At 35.6% G+C, this 26,353-nt stretch overlaps 1 protein-coding gene across 2 annotated transcripts in view; it reads left to right on the top strand.

The window, feature by feature from the left end:
• ACBD6 (acyl-CoA binding domain containing 6) overlaps nt 1-26,353 on the top strand; it is a 239,009-nt gene that overhangs the window by 15,605 nt on the left and 197,051 nt on the right. For both annotated transcript variants that reach the window (XM_061185660.1, XM_061185659.1), the window contains exon 3: nt 1,707-1,803. In XM_061185660.1, the coding sequence (XP_061041643.1) occupies nt 1,707-1,803 (97 nt within the window). The remainder of the gene's footprint in view (nt 1-1,706; nt 1,804-26,353) is intronic.

Here is a 26,353-nt window from a genome sequence, read left to right on the forward strand (position 1 = left end):
TCCCCCCTTGGTGTCCATATGTCTGTTCTCTACATCTGTGTCTCAACTTCTGCCCTGCAAACCGGCTCATCTGTACCATTTTTCTAGGTTCCACGTTCATGCGTTAATATACGATATTTGTTTTTCTCTTTCTGACTTACTTCACTCTGTATGACAGTCTCTAGATCCATCCACGTCTCAACAAATGACTCAATTTCGTTCCTTTTTTATGGTTGAGTAATATTCCATTGTATATATGTACATTGTATATATGATTGGGATTGACATGTATACACTGATGTGTATAAAATTGATGACTAATAAGAACCTGCAGTATAAACAAACAAACAAAACAACTAATACTAAACTTTCATTGGGTTATTTGTATGGAAATATGTTAATATAAATGTTTCAGACATTACATGAAATTTCTAAAAATCTTATATGTTCTGGTATAATGTTATAAGTCATAATCCTAGTTATTACTTTAAAATGTATATCTCAGAAATAACTAATTTTCTTGTCAACTGCATTATTATGAACTTTCATCAAATCTTTAACCGTGGTCATTTTAAAGTCTTTTGTCATTTACAGACAGTTCTGGGTGTACTCTGATGCTTTTGTAAATATGTTCCTATAAAAGGGTTTCATCTTCAGGAAATTCATGGAAAAGACTCTTACAAGTACAGGTTTCTGGTACCTGACTGTACTGCTGAACTGAATGAATAAGCATTTTCAGAACTCTAATGAAAAACTGATGAGCTCATAAAAGTGCTAACAAAAGATCAAGATGAAAAAAAAAAATTAGTTACATGGGACTGAGTGAACTAATGAGGATGAGTATAATTTTTGTGACTTTCTGTTTGAATTTAAAAAAAGAAAAAATCCCACAAGGACTCAGAGGCAAAGAATATACAAATCAATTTTCACTGCAAAGTAAAGGAGCTGTTACAGTGGAGGATTACTGGACTGAATGTCAATATTATGACATAGTATGAGTGTGTTTCATGTTTGGTAATTGCAATCATTGTTGCTTTTGTTGTGGTCATCCATGTACAATGCTTGGTGTCAGTCTATTTATCTCTTGTAAAAATAAAATACAGTGTGTGTGAAAAAAAAAAAATATGTGGGGGAACATACCCAAAGACTTCTTAAGAAAAGTCATAGAAATGTATGCAAATGGACAGACTAGATCATGCATTCTGTTATACAATTATTCTGTGAATATTTACTGCTTGCTGCGTCCCTGCCACTCTGGTGATATGGTGGTGACCAGGGCTGACGCATACGGTTGTAGGTGCTGAACGGTTACGTGGCTCTAGGGGGCACTCTTCACATCATGCTCTATGTGAATGACAGTCCTTGTGGAGCAGGGTGCCATCTGTGCTGTACTTGGTAGCCCTGAGAGTAAGCCAAACAGACATGTTAGCTTCTTCCATGAAGCTTTCAATCCACTAAGGTAGACCGACAGTGAATAAACAATCCTTCCAATAAAGAAAAAAAAATAAAATAAAATAAAAGGGCTGCTTAGGTGGGGTGATAAGGTCTGTATTGCTGTGGACCAATGAAATGCAAAAAGAGAAGGCTACTCATATATGGCTTATTATATCTGTATTTCCTGACCCTTAAAACGTGTGTGCCTTTTTTTAATAATAAAAAGAAGAAATATACTGTTTGTGTTCCTTACATAGTTAATGATAGGTCATTTTGGATATTCTGTACTTTAGGGAAGCATGGAAAGCACTTGGTGATTCAAGCCCCAGCCGAGCAATGCAGGAGTACATTGCCGTAGTTAAAAAATTAGATCCAAGTTGGAATCCTCAGGTAAGACCTAATTGTAAATAATATTTTCCAAAAACGTATTATCTTTCTCTCAAATAAATGTTTAAAACTAAGCTTTAGGCTTAAATAACATCCTTAAAGTTTTATTTTCTCAAATCAAAAGATTATAAAGGTATGGCAGTATTTATCTATAAATACTATTGCTTATATGTTAACATAATCAGCTACTGATACTGAGAACTTCTCTGAATTGTAGAGAATTTTTAAAAGCATAATTGTAATTTCAATCGTGTGAAAACTCAATTCATTTCAGAGTTTGAAAGAGTTTAACTTGAGATCATATTATTATCTTGAGAAATGGAAGGTTTTTTTTTTTTTTAATGAGCACTTTCTATGAAAGTACAAAATGCTTGTTGATAGGGATAAAATATGAATGACATGCTTTCTGCCATTATGTAAAGTACCTTATAGAATATAAAACATATCAAAAATAGAGTAACAGTATAAAACAGTAATAATGTGAATGCTAGGGTATCCAGTGGAAGAACAGATTACTTTGGACTTTGGGGGCAGTTATTACATTGTTACATATTTATTACCAGTATGAAGGAATTTTATTCCACCAGTGATGGAATCTTAAAGCGTCAGAGTTGTAAGGAATCTTAAAGATTTATATGTTATGACATATAAAAGTATATCTTAATTATGAGTACAAAGGGGGAGAGGTAACCAAGTTAGGAAATCTCTAATGATACGACTGCCTTTCGGAAATCATTGAAACATTTCCTGATGTTTTTGATGTGCATGAGTATTCATTCTCAGAAACATTCCTTTTTATTAATATCTTTTATAAAACGTCAAGTTTGCATACAGACATATACCATAAAGGCCCTAAGGACTTAAACTCTGAAATTCAGTGGTAAAAACAGGTGCACCTCTGAGCTGAACTCAGCCTGAACACAAATGGCATGATATTTATTTATTTATTTATTAACATCTTTATTGGAGTATAATTGCTTTACAATGATGTGTTAGTTTCTGCTGTATAACAAAGTGAATCAGCTATACGTATACATATATCCCCATATCTCCTCCCTATTGTGTCTCCTCCCACCCTCCCTATCCCACCCCTCTAGGTGGTCACAAAGCACCGAGCTGATCTCCCTGTGGCACGATATTGAAAACACACAAAAACAAGACTTGAAATTGCATGCCCTTAAGTGAGTCCTTACTCTTCAGGTCCAGCCACTGTGGTCTCAGTTCTTCCCTATTGACTTATACTTGACTGTTTCTGATGCCTGGCTTATGTAGGCATTTGAGTTGATAACTTCTGTTAAATGACAGAATTTATGATTTCTTAACCTTCAATACTTTAATTACTAAGTAAAATTCCATTAACTATGACTCTTACAAATGCACAGTCCATGTAGTTAGGTAGTTCTTCCTTAGGGAAACCCAAACAGGCATTACGGATGTTTTTAAAAATATCTAAATTTTACCTATTGAACTTGTAAAACTTGAGTAAACTAAGCAGAACCAAAGATACTTTCTTTTTTTTTTTCTTTTCTTTCAACATCTTCATTGGACAAAGATACTTTCAAGTAAAAATGATTCTTTAATACATTGTTGTAAAAATATGTTAACATCATAATCTAGTTGTAAACAGGAATTTTATGTTTCATTTACATTTTAATTTTTAGCTTAAACTTTCTGAGCTGGTCCCTTTGACTCATAGCTTTTTTTCCCCCTTGTTTTTGATTGGTATGGGGCAGATCATAATCTCAATCTCAAGAGATTTGGTATTTGGTTCATTATCTTTTAGGTTAAAAGAACCATTTTCTTCTGATATTTCTTTCTATAAATGATGAAATAATAACTCTCATGCTGAGTGTGTTAAGTTCTTTGCATGTATTGCCCTTTGAAATCTTTATAAGAATTTTAAGAATTAGGAACTATTATTGTCTGTATTTTAAAAAAGAGAAAATTCAGGCACAGAGAGGCTTAGTAACTTTTCTAAGATTAGTCAGCTGATGAATGGTGTTGCCAGGATTTGGACCTATGCTTATATGAGTCCAGATCCCCACCCCTAATCACTCTGCTATCTGTTCTATAGCTGACATTATGTGTATTAAGAAAAGCATGTAGACTTAAGTGTATGGAAAATTCAAGTAAAGATATTTATTTATTTATTTTAAATTTATTATTTTAAAATTTTATTTTATTTTTGGCTGCGTTGGGTCTTTGCTGCTGCACGCGGGCTTTCTCTAGTTGTGGCGAGCGGGGCTACTCTTTGTTGCTGTGTGCGGGCTTCTCATTGCAGTGGCTTCTCTTGTTGAGGAACATGGTCTCTAGGCGTGCGGGCTTCAGCAGTTGTGGCGTGTGGGCTCAGTAGTTGTGGCTCACGGGCTCTAGAGCACAGGCTCAGTAGTTGTGGCACACGGGCGTAGTTGCTCTGTGGCATGTGGGATCTTCCTGGACCAGGGCTCGAACCCGTGTCCCCCTACATTGGCAGGCGATTCTTAACCACTGCGCCACCAGGGAAGCCCAAGAGAGTTACTTTTTAAATCAAAGCTATATGGTACCTTGAAGTATAAAATGAATAGTGCTTTAAAATGTAACCCTTTGCCTGTTTTGTGTTTTGTTTCGTCTTTCTCAAGAATGTACTGTTGAATGTCTAATATAATCAAGGCAATTCTTTTGCTTTTACTTACATAGTTTTTTGGGAGGGAGGCAGAGAGGGTGAGTTTTTATTTTGGTATAATTTACTTTTATTTCTATTATTTTTAACAAATAAAAATTATATATATTTAAGGTATACAATGTGATGTTTTGATGTTTGGTATATATCTTGTGAAATGATTATCACAATCAAACTAATTAATATATCCCTCACCTCCCATATTTATCATGGTTTTATGTGTGTGTGTGTGGTGAGAACACTTGAGATATACTCTCTAAGCAAATTTCATGTATACGATACATTATTATTAATTAGTGTACTTATTAGTAACTAATAATAGTACATTATTATTAACTAATGTATATTGGATGTAACTTTTTTAAAGTTTCAAGAATAGTACAAAACACTTCTGCATGGCCTTTGTCTAGTTACATCAGTTTTTTTTACATTGTTTTAACATTCTTTCTCTATTTACTCATAAATACATACATACTACATATAAATAAGTTTTTTCTGAATTATTTTATTATTATTTTTGAACTAAAAGTTACAGACATCATGTCCCTTTACTATTTCAACATGTCACTATACTGCAGTTATCAAAATTGGTAAATTTTTTTTTTTTTGGTGTTATGAATTCTTTTGAAATTCTTTTTTTTTCAGAACCCTGGGCTCAAGAGTTACTACAGGGCATGCGTGCGTGTGTGTATGTGTGTAGATATGTGTGTGTATACATATTTCTTTTAATATAAAAATTGTAAATGTATATTTAAGGTGTATAATATGATTTGATGTATATATACATAGAGAAATGATTAGTCAAGCTAACTAATATAACATCTCCTCTCATAGTCACCTTTTCTCTATGTGTGTGTGATGAAAACACCTGAGGTTTACTCTCTTAGTGTATTTCCGGTATTCAATACGGTATTATTAACTGTAGTCATCATGCCTGTACATTAGATCTCTAGACTTATTCATCCTGCATAACTGCAACTTTGTACCATTTGACCAATATCTCGCTATTTCCCCTAGCCATTGGTAAACAACATTTTATTCTTTGCTTCTAAGATTTTAATTTTTAATTTTTTTAGATTCTATATATGAGATCATATAATACTTGTCTTTCTCTGTCTGGCTTGTTTCACTTAGCATAATGTCCTCCAGGTTCATCCATGTTGTCATAATGGTAGGATTTCCTTCGTATACACACACACACACACACACACTACATCTTGTTTATGCATTCATCCATACATGGACACGTAGGTTGTTTCCATATATTGGCTATTGTGAATAATGCTAAAAACATGAGAGGGCAGATATCTTTTTGATATCCTGATTTCATTTCCTTTAGATATATACCCAGAGGTGAGATTGCTGGATCATTTGGGAGTTCTATTTTTAATTTTTTGAAGAACCTCCATACTGTTTCTCATAATGGCTATAGCAATTTACATTCCTACCAATAATGTACAATTCTCTTTTCTCAAAATCAGGAATTTTAACATTGATTCAATATTACTGTCAAATCCATAGTTCATATTCAAGTTTTTCATTTATCTAAAATATGTCTTTCATAGTTATTTTTTAAAATTCTGATCCATCATCCAGTCCAGGATCATGCATTGCATCTAGTTGTCATGTCTCTTTAGTCTCCTTTAATCTGGAATGGTTTCTCAGCCTTTCTTTTTCTCTCTTGACTGTGATATTTTTGAAGAGTATAGGCCAGTTATTTTGTAGAATGCCCCTCAATTTATTTGTTTTCTCATGAGTAGATTTAGATCATACGTTTTTAAGAGGGATACCACAGAATTCTTCTCAATGCATTATACCAGGACATACGTGATGTCTGTTTACCCCAAAATTGGTTGTTAACATTGATCACTCGCTTAAGGTGGTGTCTGCCAGATTTCTCTACTGTAACTTTCCTTTTTCTCCCTTTGTAATTAATGAGTAATTTGTGGGGAGATACTTCGAGACTATGTATATATCCTTTTCCTAATCAGATTTCACTGACTAGTTTTAACATCCATTAATGATTTTCTAACTCCATCATTTCTTCTACATTTATTATTTGGCATTCCACTGTAAGGGTGGGCTTTCCCTTCTCCCCTATTTATTTATTCATTTTCAAGAACTGTGAAAGGTGTAGGATTGTACCCTACTTGCAAGCTAATAAGTTAGCCTGTTACTGTTTCTTAGATGCTGGCAGAGGCTCCTGGGTCTGAGCCAAAGGACTTTATTATTCATGGCATGGCAAACTGCATGAGCTTCATTTGATTTGCATCAGTTTCTTGTGTCCCCTAAGTCCCACTGGGATGATGCAGGTGGGCCTAGATGGATTCCTGCATATGCAGTGGGTTGTGCTATAGGGAAGGAGCACTGAGCTTTGGGGATTCACCACTTTTATAGCAGGTAGAAGCAAGCCTGCTATTTGTCAGGGGTTGGGAAGACATGACGTCATCCCTGAAGGTGGCTTACTGTACATACAACCCTGAGAAAAGGCCTAGATAAAGAGTGGTCAGAGGGCTTCCTTGGTGGTGCAGTGGTTAAGAATCCACCTGCCAATGCAGGGGACATGGGTTCGAGCCCTGGTCTGGGAAGATGCCACATGCCGTGGAGCAACTAAGCCTGTGCGCTGCAACTGCTGAGCCTGTGCTCTAGAGCCTGCAAGCCACAACTACTGAGCCCACGAGCCACAACTGCTGAAGCCTGCGTGCCTAGAGCCCGTGCTCCGCAACAAGAGAAGCCACCGCAATGAGAAGCCTGCACACCGCAATGAAGAGTAGCCCCCGCTCGCCGCAACTAGAGAAAGCCCGCGCACAGCAACGAGGACCCAACACAGCCAAAAATAAATAAAATAAAATAAATTAATTAAAAAAATTTAAAAGCTTTAAAAAAAAAAAAGAGTGGTCAGAGCCTGGCATACTGAACATGAATGTATAGGGATGCTCAGGGCCCATGGTTGATTGCCTCACCCAATATATACCAGTATATACTCATAGATTTCTATTTTATTCAATGGGTAATAGTCAATTACCATCATTATTGGGCCACTGGTAGCCCATTCAAGATGGCTCCCCTGTCCTTTTGATATGTCTCCATCATTCTTTGAGCACTTTCTTACTTTCTGGCACAAGATGTTTCAGGCTGTATTAGTCTCCTAGGGTTGCCGTAACAAAGTACCACAAACTAGTACTTTGTAGTTTAAAACAACAGAAATTTATTCTCTTGTAGTACTGGAGACCAGAAGTCTGAAAGTAAGGTGTTAGCAGAGCCATGCTGTCTTTGGAAGCTTCAGGGAGGAATCCGTCCTTGCCTCGGCCAGCTTCTGATGGCCTCAGATAGTCCTTAGTTTGTGGCAGCATAACTCCAGTTGCTGTCTCTGTCGTCACATGGCCTTCTTCTCTGTCTCTGTATCCAGATCTCCCTTACTTTCTCTTATATGGACAGCCAGTCATTGGATTTAGGGCTCACCTTAAACCTCATCTTAACTTTTTCCCCTAGCTTTATTGAGATGTAACTGACATATAACATTGTGTAAGTTTAAGGTGTACAGTATGTTGATTTGACACATATGTATTGCAAAATGATTACCACCATAGCTAACACCTCCATCATGTCACATAATTACTATTTCTGTTTTGTGGTGAGAACATTAAAGATCTACTCCTTTAGTAACTTTCAAGTATATAATACATTATTATTAACTATAATCACCATGCTGTACATTAGATCCCCAGAACTTATTCATCTTATAGCTTGAAGTTTGTACCTCTGACCAACATTTTCCCCATTTCTCCCCCACTCCCGAGGCCCCTGGTAAAAACCATTCTACTCTTTGTTTCTATGAGTTTGGCTTTTATAGGTTCCACATGTAAGTGATGTTATGTAGTATTTGTCTTTCTCTGACTTTTTTTCACTTAGAATAATACCTTCAAGGCCCATTCATGTTGTTGCAAATGGTAGGATTTCCTTCTTTCTCATGGCTGAATAATATATATATATCATACTTTCTTTATTAGTTAATCTGTTGCTAGACACTTAGGTTGTTTCCATATCTTGGCTATTGTAAATAATGCTGCAATGAACATGGGAGTAAAGATATTTCTTCAAGATCCAGTTTTCATTTCTTTTGGATATAAACACAGATGTGAGATTGCTGGATCATATGGTAGTTTTTGAGAACCCTCCATAGTGTTTTCCATAGTGGTTGTACCAGTTTACATTTCTTTCTTTTTTTAAAAAAAATTAATTTATTTATTTTTGGCTGCATTGGGTCTTCATTGCCGCATGTGGGCTTTCTCTAGTTGCGGCGAGCGGGGGCTACTCTTTGTTGGGGTGTGCAGGCTTCTCATTGCAGTGGCTTCTCTTGTTGTGGAGCACGGCCTCTAGGTGCGCAGGCTTCAGTAGTTGTGGCTTGCGGGCTCTAGAGCGCAGGCTCAGTTGTTGTGGCGCATGGGCTTAGTTGCTCTGTGGCATGTGGGATCTTCCCAGACCAGGGCTCGAACCCGTGTCCCCTGCATTGGCAGGCAGATTCTTAACCACTGCAACACCAGGGAAGTCCCCAATTTACATTTCTACTAGCATCGCACAAGGGTTTTTTTTTCTCCACCTCCTCACCAACACTTATCTCTCGTCTTTTTGATGATAGCCATTCTAACAGGTGTGATGTTTCACTGTGGTTTTGATTTGCATTTCCCTGATGATTAGTGATGTCAAGCACCTTTTCATGTATTTGTTGGCTATTTGAATGTGTTCTTCAGAAAAATGTCTATTCATTTCTGCCCATTTTTTTTTTAACCTTTAGTATGTATATTTTTATTTTTTTTATTTTTTTTGTTTTTATAAGAAAACTTTTTATTTCATAATAATTTTAGATTTACACAAAAAGTTGCAAAGACTGAACAGAGAGTTCCCAGATCCCCTTATGCTAGTAATTAATGCCCTTTTTAAAAATATGTATACTTTAAAGCAGTTTTAGGTTCACAGCAAAACTGAGTGGAAGGTGCAGAGGCATCCCATATACCCCCTGCCCCCACATATGAATTGTGTCGTTTTAAGCTACTAAGTTTGTGGCAATTTGTTAGAGCAATACTCAAAAATGAATACAATGGCGAATGGCATTTTTAGGAGAAAAAGAAGAGAGGTAGACAATTTAGGGATACATACACATATGGTAAAATGCTAAAGAAAAATAAGAGAACAATTAATCCAAAATTCAGTGTAATTGTTCCTTCTAGTAGAGGGTACGGAACACATAGGTGGAATGCCCCCCAGGAACAGGCATTTCTGCCCATTTTTAAATCGGATTTTTTTCTTTTTTTGCTGTTGAGTTATATGAGTTCTTTATATGTTTTGAATATTAATCCTTTATTACATATGTGATTTGCAAATATTTTCTCCCATTCAGTAGGTTATCTTTTCATTTTGTTGATGGCTTCCATTGCTGTTTGGAAGTTTTTAGTTTGATGTAGTCCCATTTATTAATTTTTGCTTTTGTTGCTTTTGCTTTTTGTGTCAAATCCAAAAAATCATTTCCGAGACCAGTGTCAAGGAGCTTTTCCCCTATGTTTTCTTCTAGGAGCTTTATGATTTTTTTTTTATGCTTATGTTCTTAACCCATTTCAGGTTAATGTTTGTAGGTAGTATAAGATAAGGGTTCAATTTCATTCTTCTACCTGTGCTTATCCAGTTTTCCCAACACCATTTATTGAAGAGACTACCCTTTCCATCGCTTGTCAAATATTAGTTGACTATATACCTCATCTTGATGACATCTGCAAAGACCCTGTTTCCAAATAAGGTCTCATTCTCAGATACCTGGGGTTAGGACTTGGACATATCTTTGGGGGTGGGGGGGGGAACAACTCAACTCACTACACAGGCTCATCTTATACTTTCCCTGTCCTTATCCTAGAATTGGCTGTTTCCCTTTGGTTCCTTTCGGTAGAGAATGATATTTAGAAACCAAAGTCTGGGTGTTGGTTATGTTCATTGCTACCGCTGTCATTACTTCTAGACCCTCTCAGCAGACATACCTGAAAAATACATATGCTCAAATGCATGGATATATTAACATACATACACACGTATACTTATATCTATGTGTACACACATAAATATGTATGCATACAGATATGTACATACACACAGATATATATTCATTGTAGACACAGACGTGTGTGTATATACACACACACACCTACATAACCCTCTCTAACCTATGTATCCTATGTCTGTATTTTTATATTTACTTACACATTAAAAACCACAAGTTCATATTGGTACCTCTGATTCCAACCCAACACTATAGAGTACATTGTAGTCTTCCCTCTTTCCATATTTGTAACTCCTTTCTACAACAGAACCCTGGCTCCTAATATTCTCATTATATTTACTCATTATATGGCCTAGAATACACAGGAGGCAGTTTCAGAATTGCTAACCTATACTGCTGTGAAAAGCAAGTTTACTAACTCAAGTTCACTGTTTGTTTACAGGTTGTTTATGTTTTTTATTTTTTAAAGTAAAATTTATGTAAGGTGAAATGCTCAAATCTTAAGTGTATAATTTGACGTTTTAACAAATATTCAAGGTACTTTTGTAAAAACTTTGATAAAATTGGAAAATAATTGCATCTCAGTCACCTTGTTTTTCCTGACTGCTTCCTAATTGACTGTGGTCATTTGGACGATTAAGATTCTTTTTAATGTGAATGCCCTGTCCCATGAAGTAACTCTGTTTTGAAGTGACTGCCTTGCTTCTAAATACATAACATGGACACAAAGATGTGTTTTTATAGCCTGATAAATATATTAGCAGTTCTACAAGAGGACATTTTCAAAATTAAAGAATTAAGTGTTTTTCTGTAATTCCTAGTTAATACTTGATGTATTTCCATAGCTCTTTTGAGAAGATTCTTATTCCAAGGTGCATCGTGTGATGAGTAGCATTCCTTTTGAGTCCTCTGTAAAGGCTTTTGAGTATGAATAGCAGGATGATTTAATTTGAGTTTATTTGGTATCTGTTGGTCCTACACATTAGGCCAAAAAAGAAAAAAAAGCATTTAATGACCTCTTTGTAGATCTTATTAAAAGACCAATATCAGGTATTTTGCATATATAATTAAAGTTTATCTGTCATAGATTACTGTTTCATGTTGAACCAAATGTAAAATGAGGACTTTTGTCCTTTTTTTGGACATCTGTTAAGGTAGTATTGATATTAGTCATTCATTCATTCTACTCATTCATTGTACACTTATTGTGTATAGGTTATAGTCCTAGGGGCTGGGGATGTATCAGTGAACAAAGGAGAACCATCTCTGTTCTTAGGAAGTTTACAGTTTGGCAGGCATAAGTAATAAAATAAGTAAATATTATAATGTGTGAGAAGGTGATCAATGCTATGGAGAGAAAGCAGTGGAGAGGGATACGGTATACGGGAGGTGGGGTTACAATTTTTTTTTATTTTTTAAAATAAATTTACTTATTTATTTTTGGCTGCGTTGGGTCTTTACTGCTGCGTGCGGGCTTTCTCTAGTTGCGGCGAGTGGGGGCTACTCTTCATTGTGGTGCGCGGGCTTCTCGTTGCGGTGGGTTCTCTTGTTGCGGAGCATGGGCTCTAGGTGTGCAGGCTTCAGTAGCTGTGGCACGCGGGCTCAGTAGTTGTGGCGCACGGGCTTAGTTGCTCCGTGGCATGTGGGATCTTCCTGGACCAGGGCTCAAACCCGTGTTCCCTGCATTGGCAGGCGGATTCTTAACCACTGCGCCACCAGGGAAGTCTGGGGGTTACAATTTTAAATGATATGGTCAAGGAAGGCTCACTGAAGAGGTGACGTTGAGCATAGATATGAAGGAGTGAAAGAGTGAACCGTACAGGTATCTGGGGAAGAGCATTCTGTATGGAGGAAATAGCCAGTGCAAGTCCCTAAGGCAGGATCATGCCTGTTGTGCTCTAGAAACTGCTAGGAGGACTGAATAGGTATATGGGAATGGGGGCAGGGTAGAGAAATAGGAGATGAGGTAGGGTGGAGCACATGGGATAGTCTATTATAAGGATTATGGCTTTTATTCTAATGAGAAGGGAAATACACTTTGATTGCAAACTTGTAAAAAGATATAGATATTCTATATTGCCCAGTAAATACTATTTTAATGAAGGTAATACAGGCATCTGTAAATAGAAATTCAAACAGTATGAAAGGGTATAAAATAAAACTTTATAAAGTTCTTTGTCCCATACATCATATACTCACTCAGTCCTATTTCCTAGTAGACCTATCCACTTGTAACTGTTTCTGTAATTCTGCACTGCTACCTCCATAGCACTAACATCTAAGTTTTTTTCTTTTAAAAAAGTGTTCTTTGTAAATTGAACATTTATTTGTCTGACAGACAGATGAAGGTTAATCAGGATAGTTCCTGCAGTTTCATTCCTCTTTGCCATGTACCTCCATTTCTACTCACACGTAGTAAAGCCTCTTGTGACCACCAGAGGGAGCAAAGTTCATTATAAATGAGAATTTTGTTCTCAGGACTTTCTAGGGCTTTCTGTGTGTTTCAGTAGTATTGTTAAAACCTTGCTTCTCATTGGCCATTTACTCTTTTGCCTTTTTTTAAAACTCCTTAGATCTTTAAAATTTTTATGTTTACTTGGGATCTTACTAGTGACTTTATTTTTCTTCACCTTACTGGTCTGATGACTCTTAGGTTAGCATCCACTGTATTGTATTTGTGTATTGTCCATAAAGATAAATAGCGTAGATGGGAGAACTGACACTCTCTTTTGTCCTAAATGGTTATCTAGCTGTGTAGTAGCCTTTTGTAAATTTTGCTGCTATTCATCTGTGGTTTTTGCAGCATCATCTGCTTATCTTTTACCTATAAATATTCACTGAATATTAGAATAGATAAATTCATACATATAGTATACTTACCTAAAAGGTAGTCATCATTTTTGAAATTTATATTTAATAGTTAAGCAGATATGTATATTTTGACCAGGAAGTTATCTTCTTTGATTTTTTTCCTTGTCATTCATATTTAATTTTTGTAGACTATCAGGTATTGGTATTGAATTGTTTCTTTTCTCTAGCTGCCTGATGCTGGAGGATAATTCTATAAGTTACCTTTTTTCATGTATGAAAACTCTCATCTCAGAACTTCATCTAACCTTTATATAGTACTACATTTAGTCTATAAGCGCCTCAAAGCCTAGGACCATGTTGGATTCATCTTTGTATTCTGACCATACTGCCTACAGTGTTTAGCACAGGGCAATGCCACAGAAGGTACCCACCAAGTAGTTCTTAGATTATTCTAATTTCCTTTTCAAATGACACTACTTCCTTTACATTTCTCTCTTAGGACAGGACCCTGTTCTGGCTCCTCTCTTGTTTCTTCAAGTTCCAGGGCATAACTTGTACTCTGGAAATTAAGTATTAAGGAGGTTATTTAATTCAGAAAACATTTATAAAGCATGAGATATGCAGGATGCTATTTAAATTCCTGAAAAAACTACTTGGAAGTAGAAAATTTAGCATTTATTGTTGAGGACTAACAGTGGTGCCAAAGAGATTAAAATATACAGACATGGAGAAAGTAAATTCTGAATTAAGATTTGAATGTGAGGGACTTCCCTAGTGGTCCAGTGGTTAAGACTCTGTGCTTCCACTGCAGGAGGCATGGGTTCGATCCCTGCTCGGGGAACTAAGGTCCCGTATGCTGCGCAGCGCAGCCAAAAAAAAAAAAAAAAAGATTTGAATGTGAATGTGGTAAAGGCCACTTTTAAGGTGATAGGAATATCATAAAGCGCAAAGTCTGCATGATTAAATATTGTTTTGCCCAAGCCTGTGTTGATGTTTCTCCCTACTATTCTTGCAGTTTTAACTACTGCCTATGTTGATTCTAAATTTATTTTTTAGCCCTAACCTTTTCTGTGATCCTGATCAGGGCTCAGAATTTTTAGAGCAGGATCACAAAAAATATTTTTTAAAAAGTGAAATGCCTACAGAGGCCAGGCCATTAATATAAATGAATGAACTGGGTTGGAATTTATATATAGTCATGAGAATTGTGGTTTACAGGGGAGTTCATGCCCATATAAACAAAGGAAATGGACCTTTGCTCTAGCCGGTTATTGCTATGAGTGCCCAGTAGTGCTAGATCAGATATGAAATCTTGGTGTTAGTGTGCTATCTCTTGATTTTTGAATGAGGCTTTAAAAGAAGAAAGTTGAAGTTGGCTAGGCTGTTGCAATACAGTGTGAGCCAAATCAAATACATCTACAGGTACATTCAGTCTTAAGGGCTCTACCTTTAGACTTTGTTTTAGGTTCATGTGTCAAAATACTCACTGAGTATTTCTATTTTAGTGTTGCAGTGGCACTTCTACATGTTCTCCCTATTTTGAATCTGGTCCCATTCAATCCTGTCCTCTACATTGCTTCTAAAATGGCTTATCTAAAATACATATTTGACCATGTTTTCCCAGTTTAAAAGTGATTCCCTTTTACTTACAGGCTAAATTAGTATGGTATACAAACTCCACTATAATCTGTTTCATATTTATATTACAATCCCACCTCCTGCCCCTCTTCAACCTTTATTTTAAGTTCCGGTACTATCAGACTTAAAATATTGTTTCACCATCCTGACTATGCGTCAGAATCCCTTTAGGGAACTTTAAAAATAGAGATGCATAATCTTTACTCCAGATTTACTTAAATTTTACTGGTAGGGTCCTGACATCTCTTTTTGTTTATTTGTTTTGGTTTTGTTTTAATGGCTCACCAATCACTTCGAAGCGGTCTGAGGTTGTCAGTGTCTACCGCCCTACATCTTGCTGTTTCACATCTTCTGATTTTAGTTCAAGTTTTTTTCTCTATTTGGAGAACTCTTTCTGTTTACTAGATTAATTTATGCTCATCCTTGAAGACTAAGTTCAGTGTATTTTCACCTCTAGGAATCTTTTCCCCATTCCTTGAACCATACAGAGATAGGCAAAGTGACTGTTATTTGTGGTCCTCTGCTTTCGTTGTTCTCACCATTTTGAATTGAAATTATTTTTCTCTTCCACTATACTTTAAACTTTTCCAGAATTAAGATTGTCTTATTAATATTTATATTTGCTGTACCAGCACAGTATCTGAAACAGAAGATGATCAATAAATGTTGGACTGGACTGATCTGGCAGTTGTGTTGTGTGTGGTGCAGGGGAGGGGTTGAAGAAGAGTTTGAGTCCATATAGCTAAAAGTGCAGTTTGCCTGGATTACCTTAGTACTTGTGTGTGCTACACCTCTGCTTGTTTTTGCTGTGTATAGCTTTCCCAATTATTAAATACCAAGTTAATGGAAAATCAGGTTAAGGCCTTTTGTAAATTGAATTCTGAATTCAGTATCTTTATTCCTTTTTTATATGTGTTGTGTCCATGTTTTCTTTCTTTTTTTTTTCTTTTTTTCATTTTTCTTTGGTTGTGTTGGGTCTTAGTTGCGGCAGGTGGGCTCCTTAGTTGTGGCATGTGAACTCTTAGTTGCGGCATGCATGTGGGATCTAGTTCCCGGACCAGGGATCGAACCCGGGCCCCCTGCATTGGGAGTGCAGAATCTTAACCACTGCACCATCAGGGAAGTCCTGTGTCCGTGTTTTCTTAGGTTTGCTTTGTCTGGATTAATTGGGTAACATTAATTGGGTTAAATACTGTATTCCTTATGCAGGAACATGAAAGTTAATGCCATATTTAACTGCAAATTGAAATTTGGGTGAGTCAGAGGGGAGGAGAGACTTTAAAAGAAGTTGAAGAATATTTGAAATAGATATTTCTCTAGAATAAACCTGTTTTTTTAAAAGAGCTTTTAAAAAAGAGCAGAAGAATTTTGCTTCAGTAACAAGGCAGGAAAATCCAAAATTCCTTGGCTGGATTATATTGTGATTTAGGTACATTGAATTGTCTTTTAGATCAGTGGACTATAGAGGGCAGTGTTTTACAGCTTAAAGTGACTGATTTTCAAATACACTTGCCTATATTGTGCTTATTTTGTGTTTTTGTTTCCCTTATAGACACAAACTACAATAACTGCAAGGTTAGAAATTAAGAATTTTCTTGCTGTATTTAATAAATCAAAATATACTGGGGTTTTTTTTTACAGTAAATTTTATTTTATTTTTTTAATTAATTTTGTTTTTGGCTGCGTTGGGTCTTCGTTGCTGTGCACGGGCTTTCTCTAGTTGCGGCGAGCGGGGGCTACTCTTCGTTGAGGTGCGCGGGCTTCTCATTGCGGTGGCTTCTTTTGTTGCGGAGCACAGGCTCCAGACGCACAGGCTTCAGTAGTTGTGGCTCGCAGGCTCTCAGGCTCAGTAGTTGTGGCTCACAGGCTTAGTTGCTCCATGGCACGTGAGATCTTCCCAGACCAGGGCTCAAACCCATGTCCCTTGCATTGGCAGGTGGATTCTTAACCACTGCGCCACCAGGGACGCCCCAGATATACTCTTTTAATGAAAGATTAAGATATACTTTAAATAAAGAACATATTATTTTTGCATCTAAAGATGTTGGTGCCTTGGAATAATAGATGAGAACTAAAAATGGGAAAAGATTTTGTTGTCCAGTTCAATTCATATAAACTAAGAAAAATAAGCAACAAATTTTATTTGGTAATCTAAATTTATTAGACAGTTTGGAGAAATTAGTATCCTGTGTAACTAAAATTTTCTTTTACAAAAGAATGCTTAAGACTTCCTTATTTGTGCAATAGAATAGGATATATTTCTTTGTAAGTAAAGCAGTTATACATCTGAGTAGACTAACTGAATTATGATATTAAAGCCATAGGCAGAAGAAATAGGGAGGAGTAGGTTTTTTGGGATGGATTGTTTTTCAGATTTATTTTGATTCAAAAAACAACTTAAATTTATTAATTAGGAATTACTAATTGAAACTGCCTTTTATCTAGTTTCAAAATGACAAGGAGATTATTTTTTTCTACTGAAAAACTGTTCTAATAGCAGAATTCTGTTATAACATGTTTTGTTATTGGGAACAAAGAGTGAATATATTTGGGGTCAAATTTGTTAGCCTCCATGAACAGCTAATTTCTGATACAGAAAAGCATGGTGTATTAGTGAAAAATAAAATGGACTGCGCTACTGACTTCACAGAGGGTTGCACAATATTTAGGAACTATTGAATGCTTAATGCTTGTATGTGTTTGTGTGTGTTTGCCAGTTGAATCCAGTGGTCCCTATTTGTGGTTAAAAAATATATGTTTTGGTTAGTTTTAGAGGAGAATTAACAAATAGATATTCATGTGGTACATTCATTGGGTATTTTCACATTCATTCCATGCATTTACTTGTCTTTGAGTTTTTTTAGTTTTCTCCTGTTATATTTGCCAATTGAGGAAAGGAAGCAGTATGTAAACCTGTGCACATATGTGTGTGTATGCAAAAACTTTGAGTGACAGCTTCATTCTTTATTAAAAACATAGTTTAGTGGTATAACTTAAATGAAACTTGTGAATACTTTTAGGACTCGTGTTCCATCTTTTTTTTTCTTTTTTTTAAACATACATTTGTATTTCCAAATAAAGTCCTTCAATCAGTTCTTTCTTTCTTTCTTTCTTTCTTTATTTATGGCTGTGTTGGGTCTTCGTTTCTGTGCGAGGGCTTTCTCTAGTTGTGGCAAGCGGGGGCCACTCTTCATCGCGGTGCGCGGGCCTCTCACTGTCGCGGCCTCTCTTGTTGCGGAGCACAGGCTCCAGACGCGCAGGCTCAGTAATTGTGGCTCACGGGCCTAGTTGCTCCGCGGCATGTGGGATCTTCCCAGACCAGGGCTCGAACCCGTGTCCCCTGCATTGGCAGGCAGACTCTCAACCACTGTGCCACCAGGGGAGCCCCTCGTGTTCCATCTTTAAATAACACCATAGTTTTGCATTAGTGAAGTCATATAAAATTACCTTGGGATAGATAAACTTCTAGGGTTTCATTGATATTGGTGGGATAGGGTTGCATTGGAACCAGATTCTGATTTTAATATATCATGGGTGTTAGTTTTGATATTTCTTCTGGTAGCACCTAGCCATAATAAATAAGTGTAGTCATGTCACAGTTTTCCAGTTTCTTCTTAGGTTGAATATTCTATATATTTGAAAAAAATTTAGTGAAACTCTTAGTAATGTGTAATTTTAATTGAAGTAAAAGGGAAATATACTTAGGAAAGATAAGTTGTTTTTCTTTTTTAAATGTCCCAGTTACTCTTTTTAATATATAATTAGGTTTTATCATAGCGTTTCTCCACCATCTAGTAGTCATGACACTGGGTCATTTTTTTAATTATTATTTATTTCTTTATGGCTGCACCGGGTAGTTGCAGCATGCGGGATCTTCATTTCGACGTGCGGGCTCTTAGTTGTGGCATGCGGACTCTTAGTTGCGGTATGTGAACTCTTAGTTGTGGCATGCATGTGGGATCTAGTTCCCTGACCAGAGATTGACCCCGAGCCCCCTGCATTGGGAGCGCGGAGTCTTACCCACTGGACCACCAGGGAAGTCCCGACGCTGGGTCATTTTAAATGTAGGGCCTGAAGATTTGTTAATTGGATTTGAAATCCAGTGAAGGGAGATAGTTTTTTATTCCCCATTTACTTAAGAAAAAACTGCTTGGACAATTCAGTGTATCTCCTTCTTGAAAGTTTTAAAAATTCTTAACATTTTGGGATATTAAAATTTAGTATTATAAACCTAAATGGATAAGTTTTGAGGTTGATTTCCCTTCCCATCTCCCCAAATTTGGATCGTGTGAGAAAGTTTTATATATCGAGAGACTGAATGTTTTAAATGTCTAATATTTTTGTACTATAGCTGACTAAATGATTTTTATTACTATTTTAATCTTTTTAATTTTTATAGCCCATGGGTCATTTCTCTTGTATATGTTTTATTCCATGGAATTATTCTATATTCTTGTTCATTACTCTCATACTGTACTAGATTTCTGTACTTCCAGTCTTTGTTTTCTTTTCAGATCTATTTGTGTTGTAAAACTAGGGGTGAATGTGTTAATTTGTCCTTTGAGATTCAGTTCAGCTAAGATTTATTGAGCTTTTTCAGGCTGCATTACTTAGCATAAACTAATGCTGTAATCCTGCTGAAATCTTACAATAATAATGATTAATTATATGTCATCTTCTGAAATTTTTAAAGAATTGATGTACTTTGGAATGTGATTTTCCCAGTAAACTCAAGATGCCAAATCACTGAGTTTTTACCTCTTTCCTCTAGCATTTCTGCTGATCATTGTAAAATCCTGAAATCATCCAATTCAATTACTGTGTCATTGGGCTGTGACTTAAAAAAAAAACTGAATTAGAAGATTTTATGATTTTTTTGCAATTATTGGTGATATATGTATTATATGCCTTTGTGTTTGTGGTATCTTGCAAGGAAATTTAAATTGGAGACATTTCCCTTTCGACCAATAGCTAACCTCCTTTGGCTTTATCCAGAGTTTCTAGGGATGCCTGAGAGGTGCTTCAACTGAGTCTGCCCTGAGTCGTGATACTGTCATCTTCTGATAATCTGAGTCATTCTTTCCTATCAGTAAGGTGTGTAGCAATTCTTTCATAGTCTAGCTTTTTGCCAGGTGTCACCTCATCATATAAATCAACTCTGACTAATGAAGTAATGGAAGGGTTAACATATTTGGTACCCAAATGACCCCAGAGGGTTTGACACTGTAGTTGGCACCCTCAGATCAGGCCCTGCCATGTGTATATAAAAGTTCCTAAAATTTCAGCACATCAGAAATAATATCATTAAATGTATAACTTTAGTAATTAGAGATGTAAGCATTGTCCAGTGTTTACAACTTTGTATGTGTCTCTGTGTGTATGTGCATGTGTGAGAGAGGTTTTTGAGGAAACACATTGGTGTAAACCTCTGCTGAGGCTGAAAACCACGCATCTTGAATAATTTGTTATACGAACCACACTTGTTTTTTGTTTGATCATTTTTATGCTTAGATAAAACCTGCAGTCTTTGACTGCCTTATGCCTGTTGGAAAAGAGTGAAGTGTCGGTTATATCTTTCCTTCCAGGATGACAGATTAACTTTCAATTATTTGTATCATTTAGGAACAAGAAAATACCAATTGCAAACAACAGGACAACAGTTCTTAAGTTGCAAATTTCTATTTAAGTTGTTTTCACAGGTTAATTCAAAAAGCTCTGAAATTTTGGAAAACTTAGAATATACTTTTGTTTAAATAACACTTTTAAGAAATGGGTTCATTTTAACAAAAAACTTAACAGTTAAGTATTTTTACCCATCTTCAAACAATAATATTTGGTTTTAAATGCTACTTCAATCTTGTACTTTTAAAGTCAGTTCAGCTTAACTTTAAATATTCTTTTAAAATGTCTTTTATAGGGAGCAAAAGCAAAGTGCCCTCTTAATGCCTAGATAATAAGATTTAGTATTTGTATGAAAATGTTAAAATCTGTGTTGCTATCTTTTCTAGGCCCTTAAAAAATTTTTTTTCTATATATTGGAGTTTCTCATCAGCTGTGTAAATATAGAATCATGGGAGGCTTGGGATCTTCAAGCATTTGAAATGTTGTAATATATACGCTAGTTTAAGTGTGTGCCCTTTTACAGATAGCCCTCATTTCATGCACAGTCCTGTATTTAAATAACTCATATCATTGCTATTCTAAGTAGTGCTTTTGCAGATTGACTTTTTTCCCATAGCTCCATAATTTATAAGAAAACATAAAATGAAAAGACTAGACCAAAATGATTTTGGTGCATGGTTATAATCTTAATATCAGTACTGAGAATAAAGACTAAGTCTGTTCAGAATAGACTGGTTAATTAGCTGATCAACTTAAATTTCATATAGTAATTCCTTTTCATTGTTTAGTTTGTGTTTTTTTCCATTTAATTTGTAGGTTTAGGGTGTCTTTGATTTTATGTCTTTTGAGAAATTTATGATCCGGTGCTTTATTTATGACATCGTCATCTTAGCTTTGGCAACTGATTGAAATACAATATAGGGAAATTTAGTATGTATTTTTTAAAAGCTTAAATTGGGAAAATGAACCAACAGTGCTAATGTGGAGCAAAGTAAGAAGGGACTGGCAGGTTAATTTCTTTATACTTCTATTGGTCTTTTATTGTTATAATCTTATTCACAATATGTGACATGATTTGCTTTTGGAGATTTGTAGTATATTGTCATGTTTTAAAGTTGTGAAGGAAGATTATAATTCATTGAGATATATGTAGAAAAGAGTTTGTAAACTGTAGAGGGTAATGCAAATATAAATTATTTTTATTGTTATACCAACTATTATATTGAACAGAAGCAAGAATTTTATTAATATGCTACCAAAAAATAAATGGGATGCAGTGTTAGTGTTGCTGGGGATATTAGCGAGTGATAACATAGCACATGGTAGCTTATGTAGAATAAATAACTAGGTTGAAATTATAGAGGAATTATTCAGAGGGAAAAGTTAATACATTTCCTTTGTGGCTGTACCATATCATGCCTAAAATTATATAGGACTGACTTAGTTAAGTCTAAGTCATATTCCCGTAATTTAGAGTTGGAAAAAATTTTTTTTTATGTATATCGAATCTGTCAGCTGCATGAATTAGATTTTGTTAGCCAAGTTGAAAATAAATACATTTGTTTTAAAAAAAAATGTTACAAAGACTTGGGTTTAAAACACTATCTGAATACTACATTGTTTTCAGTCTCGCTGTAGAGTAACTCCCTTCTGGAGGCATTATAGTTTTATTCATATTACAGTGCATGTGAAGTAAGACTTCCAGCTATTTGACACAGTTTCCAATTTGAGACCAAATATATTACTAACTATAGCTTTTAGAGTCAATAGGTACCATATGTTTGTTGGTCTTTCAATTTTTAGAGTATGGCAAAGATGAAAAGGGTGAGAGAGAGGGGTGATGGATTGACCCTTGGGTACAATGCAGAAATCAAATAAAAAAAAAAATCAGGATAATTCTTAAAAGGAAAAAAAGCATAAGAGGAAAGAGAGATGTCAGAAATTTGAGTCTGAATTTCTTGGTGCCTGTCCTTGTATGAAGAAAAGGTTCTGTATTGAAGGAGGTTATGTTATGGTCAAATCCCGACAGTGATAAAAGAAAATTCCAACTGGACATTGGCAATGAGCTTGATTGGCTTAGAGACAAAGATGATGGCAAGCAGGGGTCATTGTTCTGACTGATACTGAGGCATTCTGGCCAGAGCTTGAGGTAACATGGAAGCTGATTGGAAATGTAAACTTGTCTTCTATGCGGAAGTTTCCCTGATAGAGTGAAAAGTAATTATGGAACCTGGGATAAGGAAGTTGTCATGTTCTTGCCTTGTCCTCTTCTGTTATTTCTATGGTTAGGATAACCAGCAAAGATTTTATGGTATTCTATGTAAGCTGATAGCCTTAAGTGTCTGATTCATAGGTAACCCAAAATAATTTTAGGAAATAGTGCAGAGCTGAGAGTAACAGAATTCAGTAGTTTAATTATAGACTCCTAACGGAAGGGTGAGAAAGCACACCTGAAATGTATAAGAATAAGCCATCCCCAGAAGGAATATGAATGCCAGTCAATAGTGAAAGATGCTCTATCTCACTAATAACCAAGAAATGTAAGCTTAAGCAATGTATACTACTTTGCATTTGACAGATTGAATTAAAAGGCTTGTTGGCAGAGCACAAGGAAGTCAGCACAGGCATGCACTTTTAGTGGAGCATGGATTGGCAGCAATCTTCTAGGAGATGATTTCTTCACCTCCTAAAACCACTTGCCCACTTAGCTTTTGCTGTGAGGCTTAGCTTCAGCAGGACCTCCTACCTGACCAGAGTCTTGGAAACTTTGACTCCTTCTCTTCCTTCTGGGCTCAGGGTGTGTGGCAGAAGCTCTGTCTCCAACAGCTGCTTAGAGGGGTTAGGTGGCAAGCCCAGAAGTTCAGGGGACAGACTTTGACCAAGGAGAGGCAAGAGATGGGAAGTTAAACTGGCAGTTAAATTGCTTTTCCTTTCTTGCTTTTCTTCGTTTCCCATTCTGAGATACGGTGGTCCATTTAGCCTAACTAGAAGACATCCTGTGTGACCTCGGTCAGTGAAGCCAGCTTGGTAACAGTACCATCTTTTGTTTGCTTTTCCTCCTTACCTGCCTCACCTCTCTTTCTCTCTCGTTCTTCATATGCTGAGATTTTACCTCCCAAGAATTTCTTAACTTGGAAGGTTTGCCTCAGGTTCTGTTCTTTAGGAAATGTAGGCTGAGAAGCTAACAATTTCAGTTCTGAGACTCTACTCTATAAAAATATTTGCAAGTTCTGGAAGATCTGTGTATAGGGATGTACATTGCAACATTGTTTGCCTTACTGAGAAGTTGGAAACAATCTAAATGGTCATCAATAGGGAAATGGTTAAATAATGGTATATTATACAGTGGAATACTGTCCAGCAATAAAAAGAATGATATGGAAAGTTTTCCATGATATACTGTGTGAGACAGAGTGCAGATCAGTATGTTTAGTTTGATCCCAATTGGGGAAATTAAGCCACCAAACAAATCAGGTATAGGCACAGGTACAGTATTGAAAGGAATAATGTAGAATTGGGAATGTTGTTAAGTTAGGAAAGAGAGGGGATTTCTACTTTCACCTTACACACTTTTATAAAATTGAATTTTTCTACATTGAATATGTAATGAAACAATGGGAAAAACTTGCTACTTAAATCATATAGATAATGGGATAATTATTAAAAATGGAGAATGAATATGCTTAGGAGATAGAAAGCATATCAGAGTGCTTAGTTCATCCAATATTAATCTTGGAGGATCATGAAGAAACTAACTTTTTAACTTTGTTTATTACACATATACATACATATATATACATATATATATATAGTGTGTGTATGTGTATGTATATAGATACAGATATGTTTGATATAAGCTGGGGCATTATTCAAAGTGCTTTATGGATATTATTTACTGGTCACAATAGCTCTGTGAGGTAGGTGCTGTTATTATTCCTGTTTTACAGATTAGGGACCCAAGGCTAGAAAACGTTTAAAAAACACAGAAAGCAAAACCTTTGATGTCATATACGTTTAACAGTGGCGGTTAGGAAATTAAACTAATGCTGCCTGACTCCTGAGGCTCTAACCTCTGCCTGAGGTTCTAACCATACTGTTTCTAATTCAGTCCTATAGTATTAGTCATCACAACCTATATATGATCTGATTGTAAAGCTGCTTGCATACTACTTGACATAGATAGCCAAGTTTTATTGTCTTTGCTGGGTGGAAATGGATTTTTTAAAAAATCAAAGTGGAAATTGTTTTTTTCCCCAAATGTAAAAAATTCTATAGAAACTTTCAGAAAACACGGACAAGTTTTTAGATGAAAATAAGGATTGTCTTTAAAATAACCATTGTTGACATTTTGGTGTTTATTTTGAAAATTTTCTGTGTATAGTCACTTACACATATAGTTAGAATTAAAAAAATTTTTTTTTCTCCAAATGGGATTATGCTACTCAGACTATTTTTTAAAATCTGCTTTACTTGCCAGTTATCACAGTCATCTTTCCATGTGTGTGTGTGTATAAATTTCTAATGGCAGCATAGTATGTTATTGTATGGATGAACCCCATTTAATTTAGCCAATATTCTATGTTGGGATATTCAGCTGTTTTCTTTCTTTCTTTTCTTTTTATTATTACTATTTTTTTAATTGAAGTATAGTTGATTTACAATATTATTTTAGTTTCAGGTGTACAACATAATGATTCAGTATTTTTATAGATTATACTTCATTTAAAATTATTATAAAATATTGTCTGTATTCTTTGCGCTGTAGGTATATCCTTGTAGTTTATTTATTTTATACATAGTAGTTTGTACCTCTTAATCCCCTACCCCTATCTTGCCCCTCCCCCATACCCTCTCCCCTCTGGTAACCACTAGCTTGTTTTCTATATTTGTGAGACTGTTTCTGTTTTGTTATATTCATTCATTTGTTTTATCTTTTAGATACCACATATAAGTGATAACATACAGTATTTTTCTTTCTCTGTCTGACTTATTTCACTAAGCATAATAACCTCCAGGTCCATCCATGTTGTTGCAAATGGCAAAATTTCATTCTCTTTTTTAATTGGCTGAGTAATATTCCATTATATATGTACCATCTTTATCCATTTATATGTTGACGGATACTTAGGTTGCTTCTATGTCTTGGCTGTTGTAAAAATGCTACTATGAACATTGCGCTGCATGTATCTTTTTGAACTAGTGTTTTCATTTTCTTCTGATATATGCCCAGGAGTGAAATTGCTGGATCATATGGTAGTTTTATTTTTAGTTTTTTGAGGAACCTCCATACTGTTTTCCATAGTGGCTACACCAGTTTACATTCCCACCAACAGTGTATTAGGGTTCTCTTTTCTCCACATCCTTGTCAGCATTTATTATTTGTAGACTTTTTGATGATAGCCATTCTTACAGGTATGAGGTGGTATCTTCTTGTGTTTTTGATGTGCATTTCTCTGATGATTAGCAATATTGAGCATCTTTTCGTTGCCCTTTGACTGTCTTTATGTCTTCTTTGGAAAAATGTCTATTTGGGTCTTCTGCCCATTTTTTAATTGGGTTGTTTGTTGATATTGAGTTGTATGAGCTGTTTATATATATTGGATATTAACCCCTTATCAGTCATATCATTTTCAAATATATTTTCCATCCAGTAGGCTGTCTTTTCATTTTGTTGTTGGTTTCTTTTGCTGTGCAAAAGCTTTTAAGTTTAATTAGGTCCCATGTGTTTATTTTTGCTTTTGTTTCTTTTGCCTTAGGCGACACATCCAAAAAGAAAA

The sequence above is a fragment of the Eubalaena glacialis genome, chromosome 3 (assembly GCF_028564815.1).
Source record: "Eubalaena glacialis isolate mEubGla1 chromosome 3, mEubGla1.1.hap2.+ XY, whole genome shotgun sequence".
In the NCBI taxonomy this organism is placed as follows: domain Eukaryota; kingdom Metazoa; phylum Chordata; class Mammalia; order Artiodactyla; family Balaenidae; genus Eubalaena; species Eubalaena glacialis.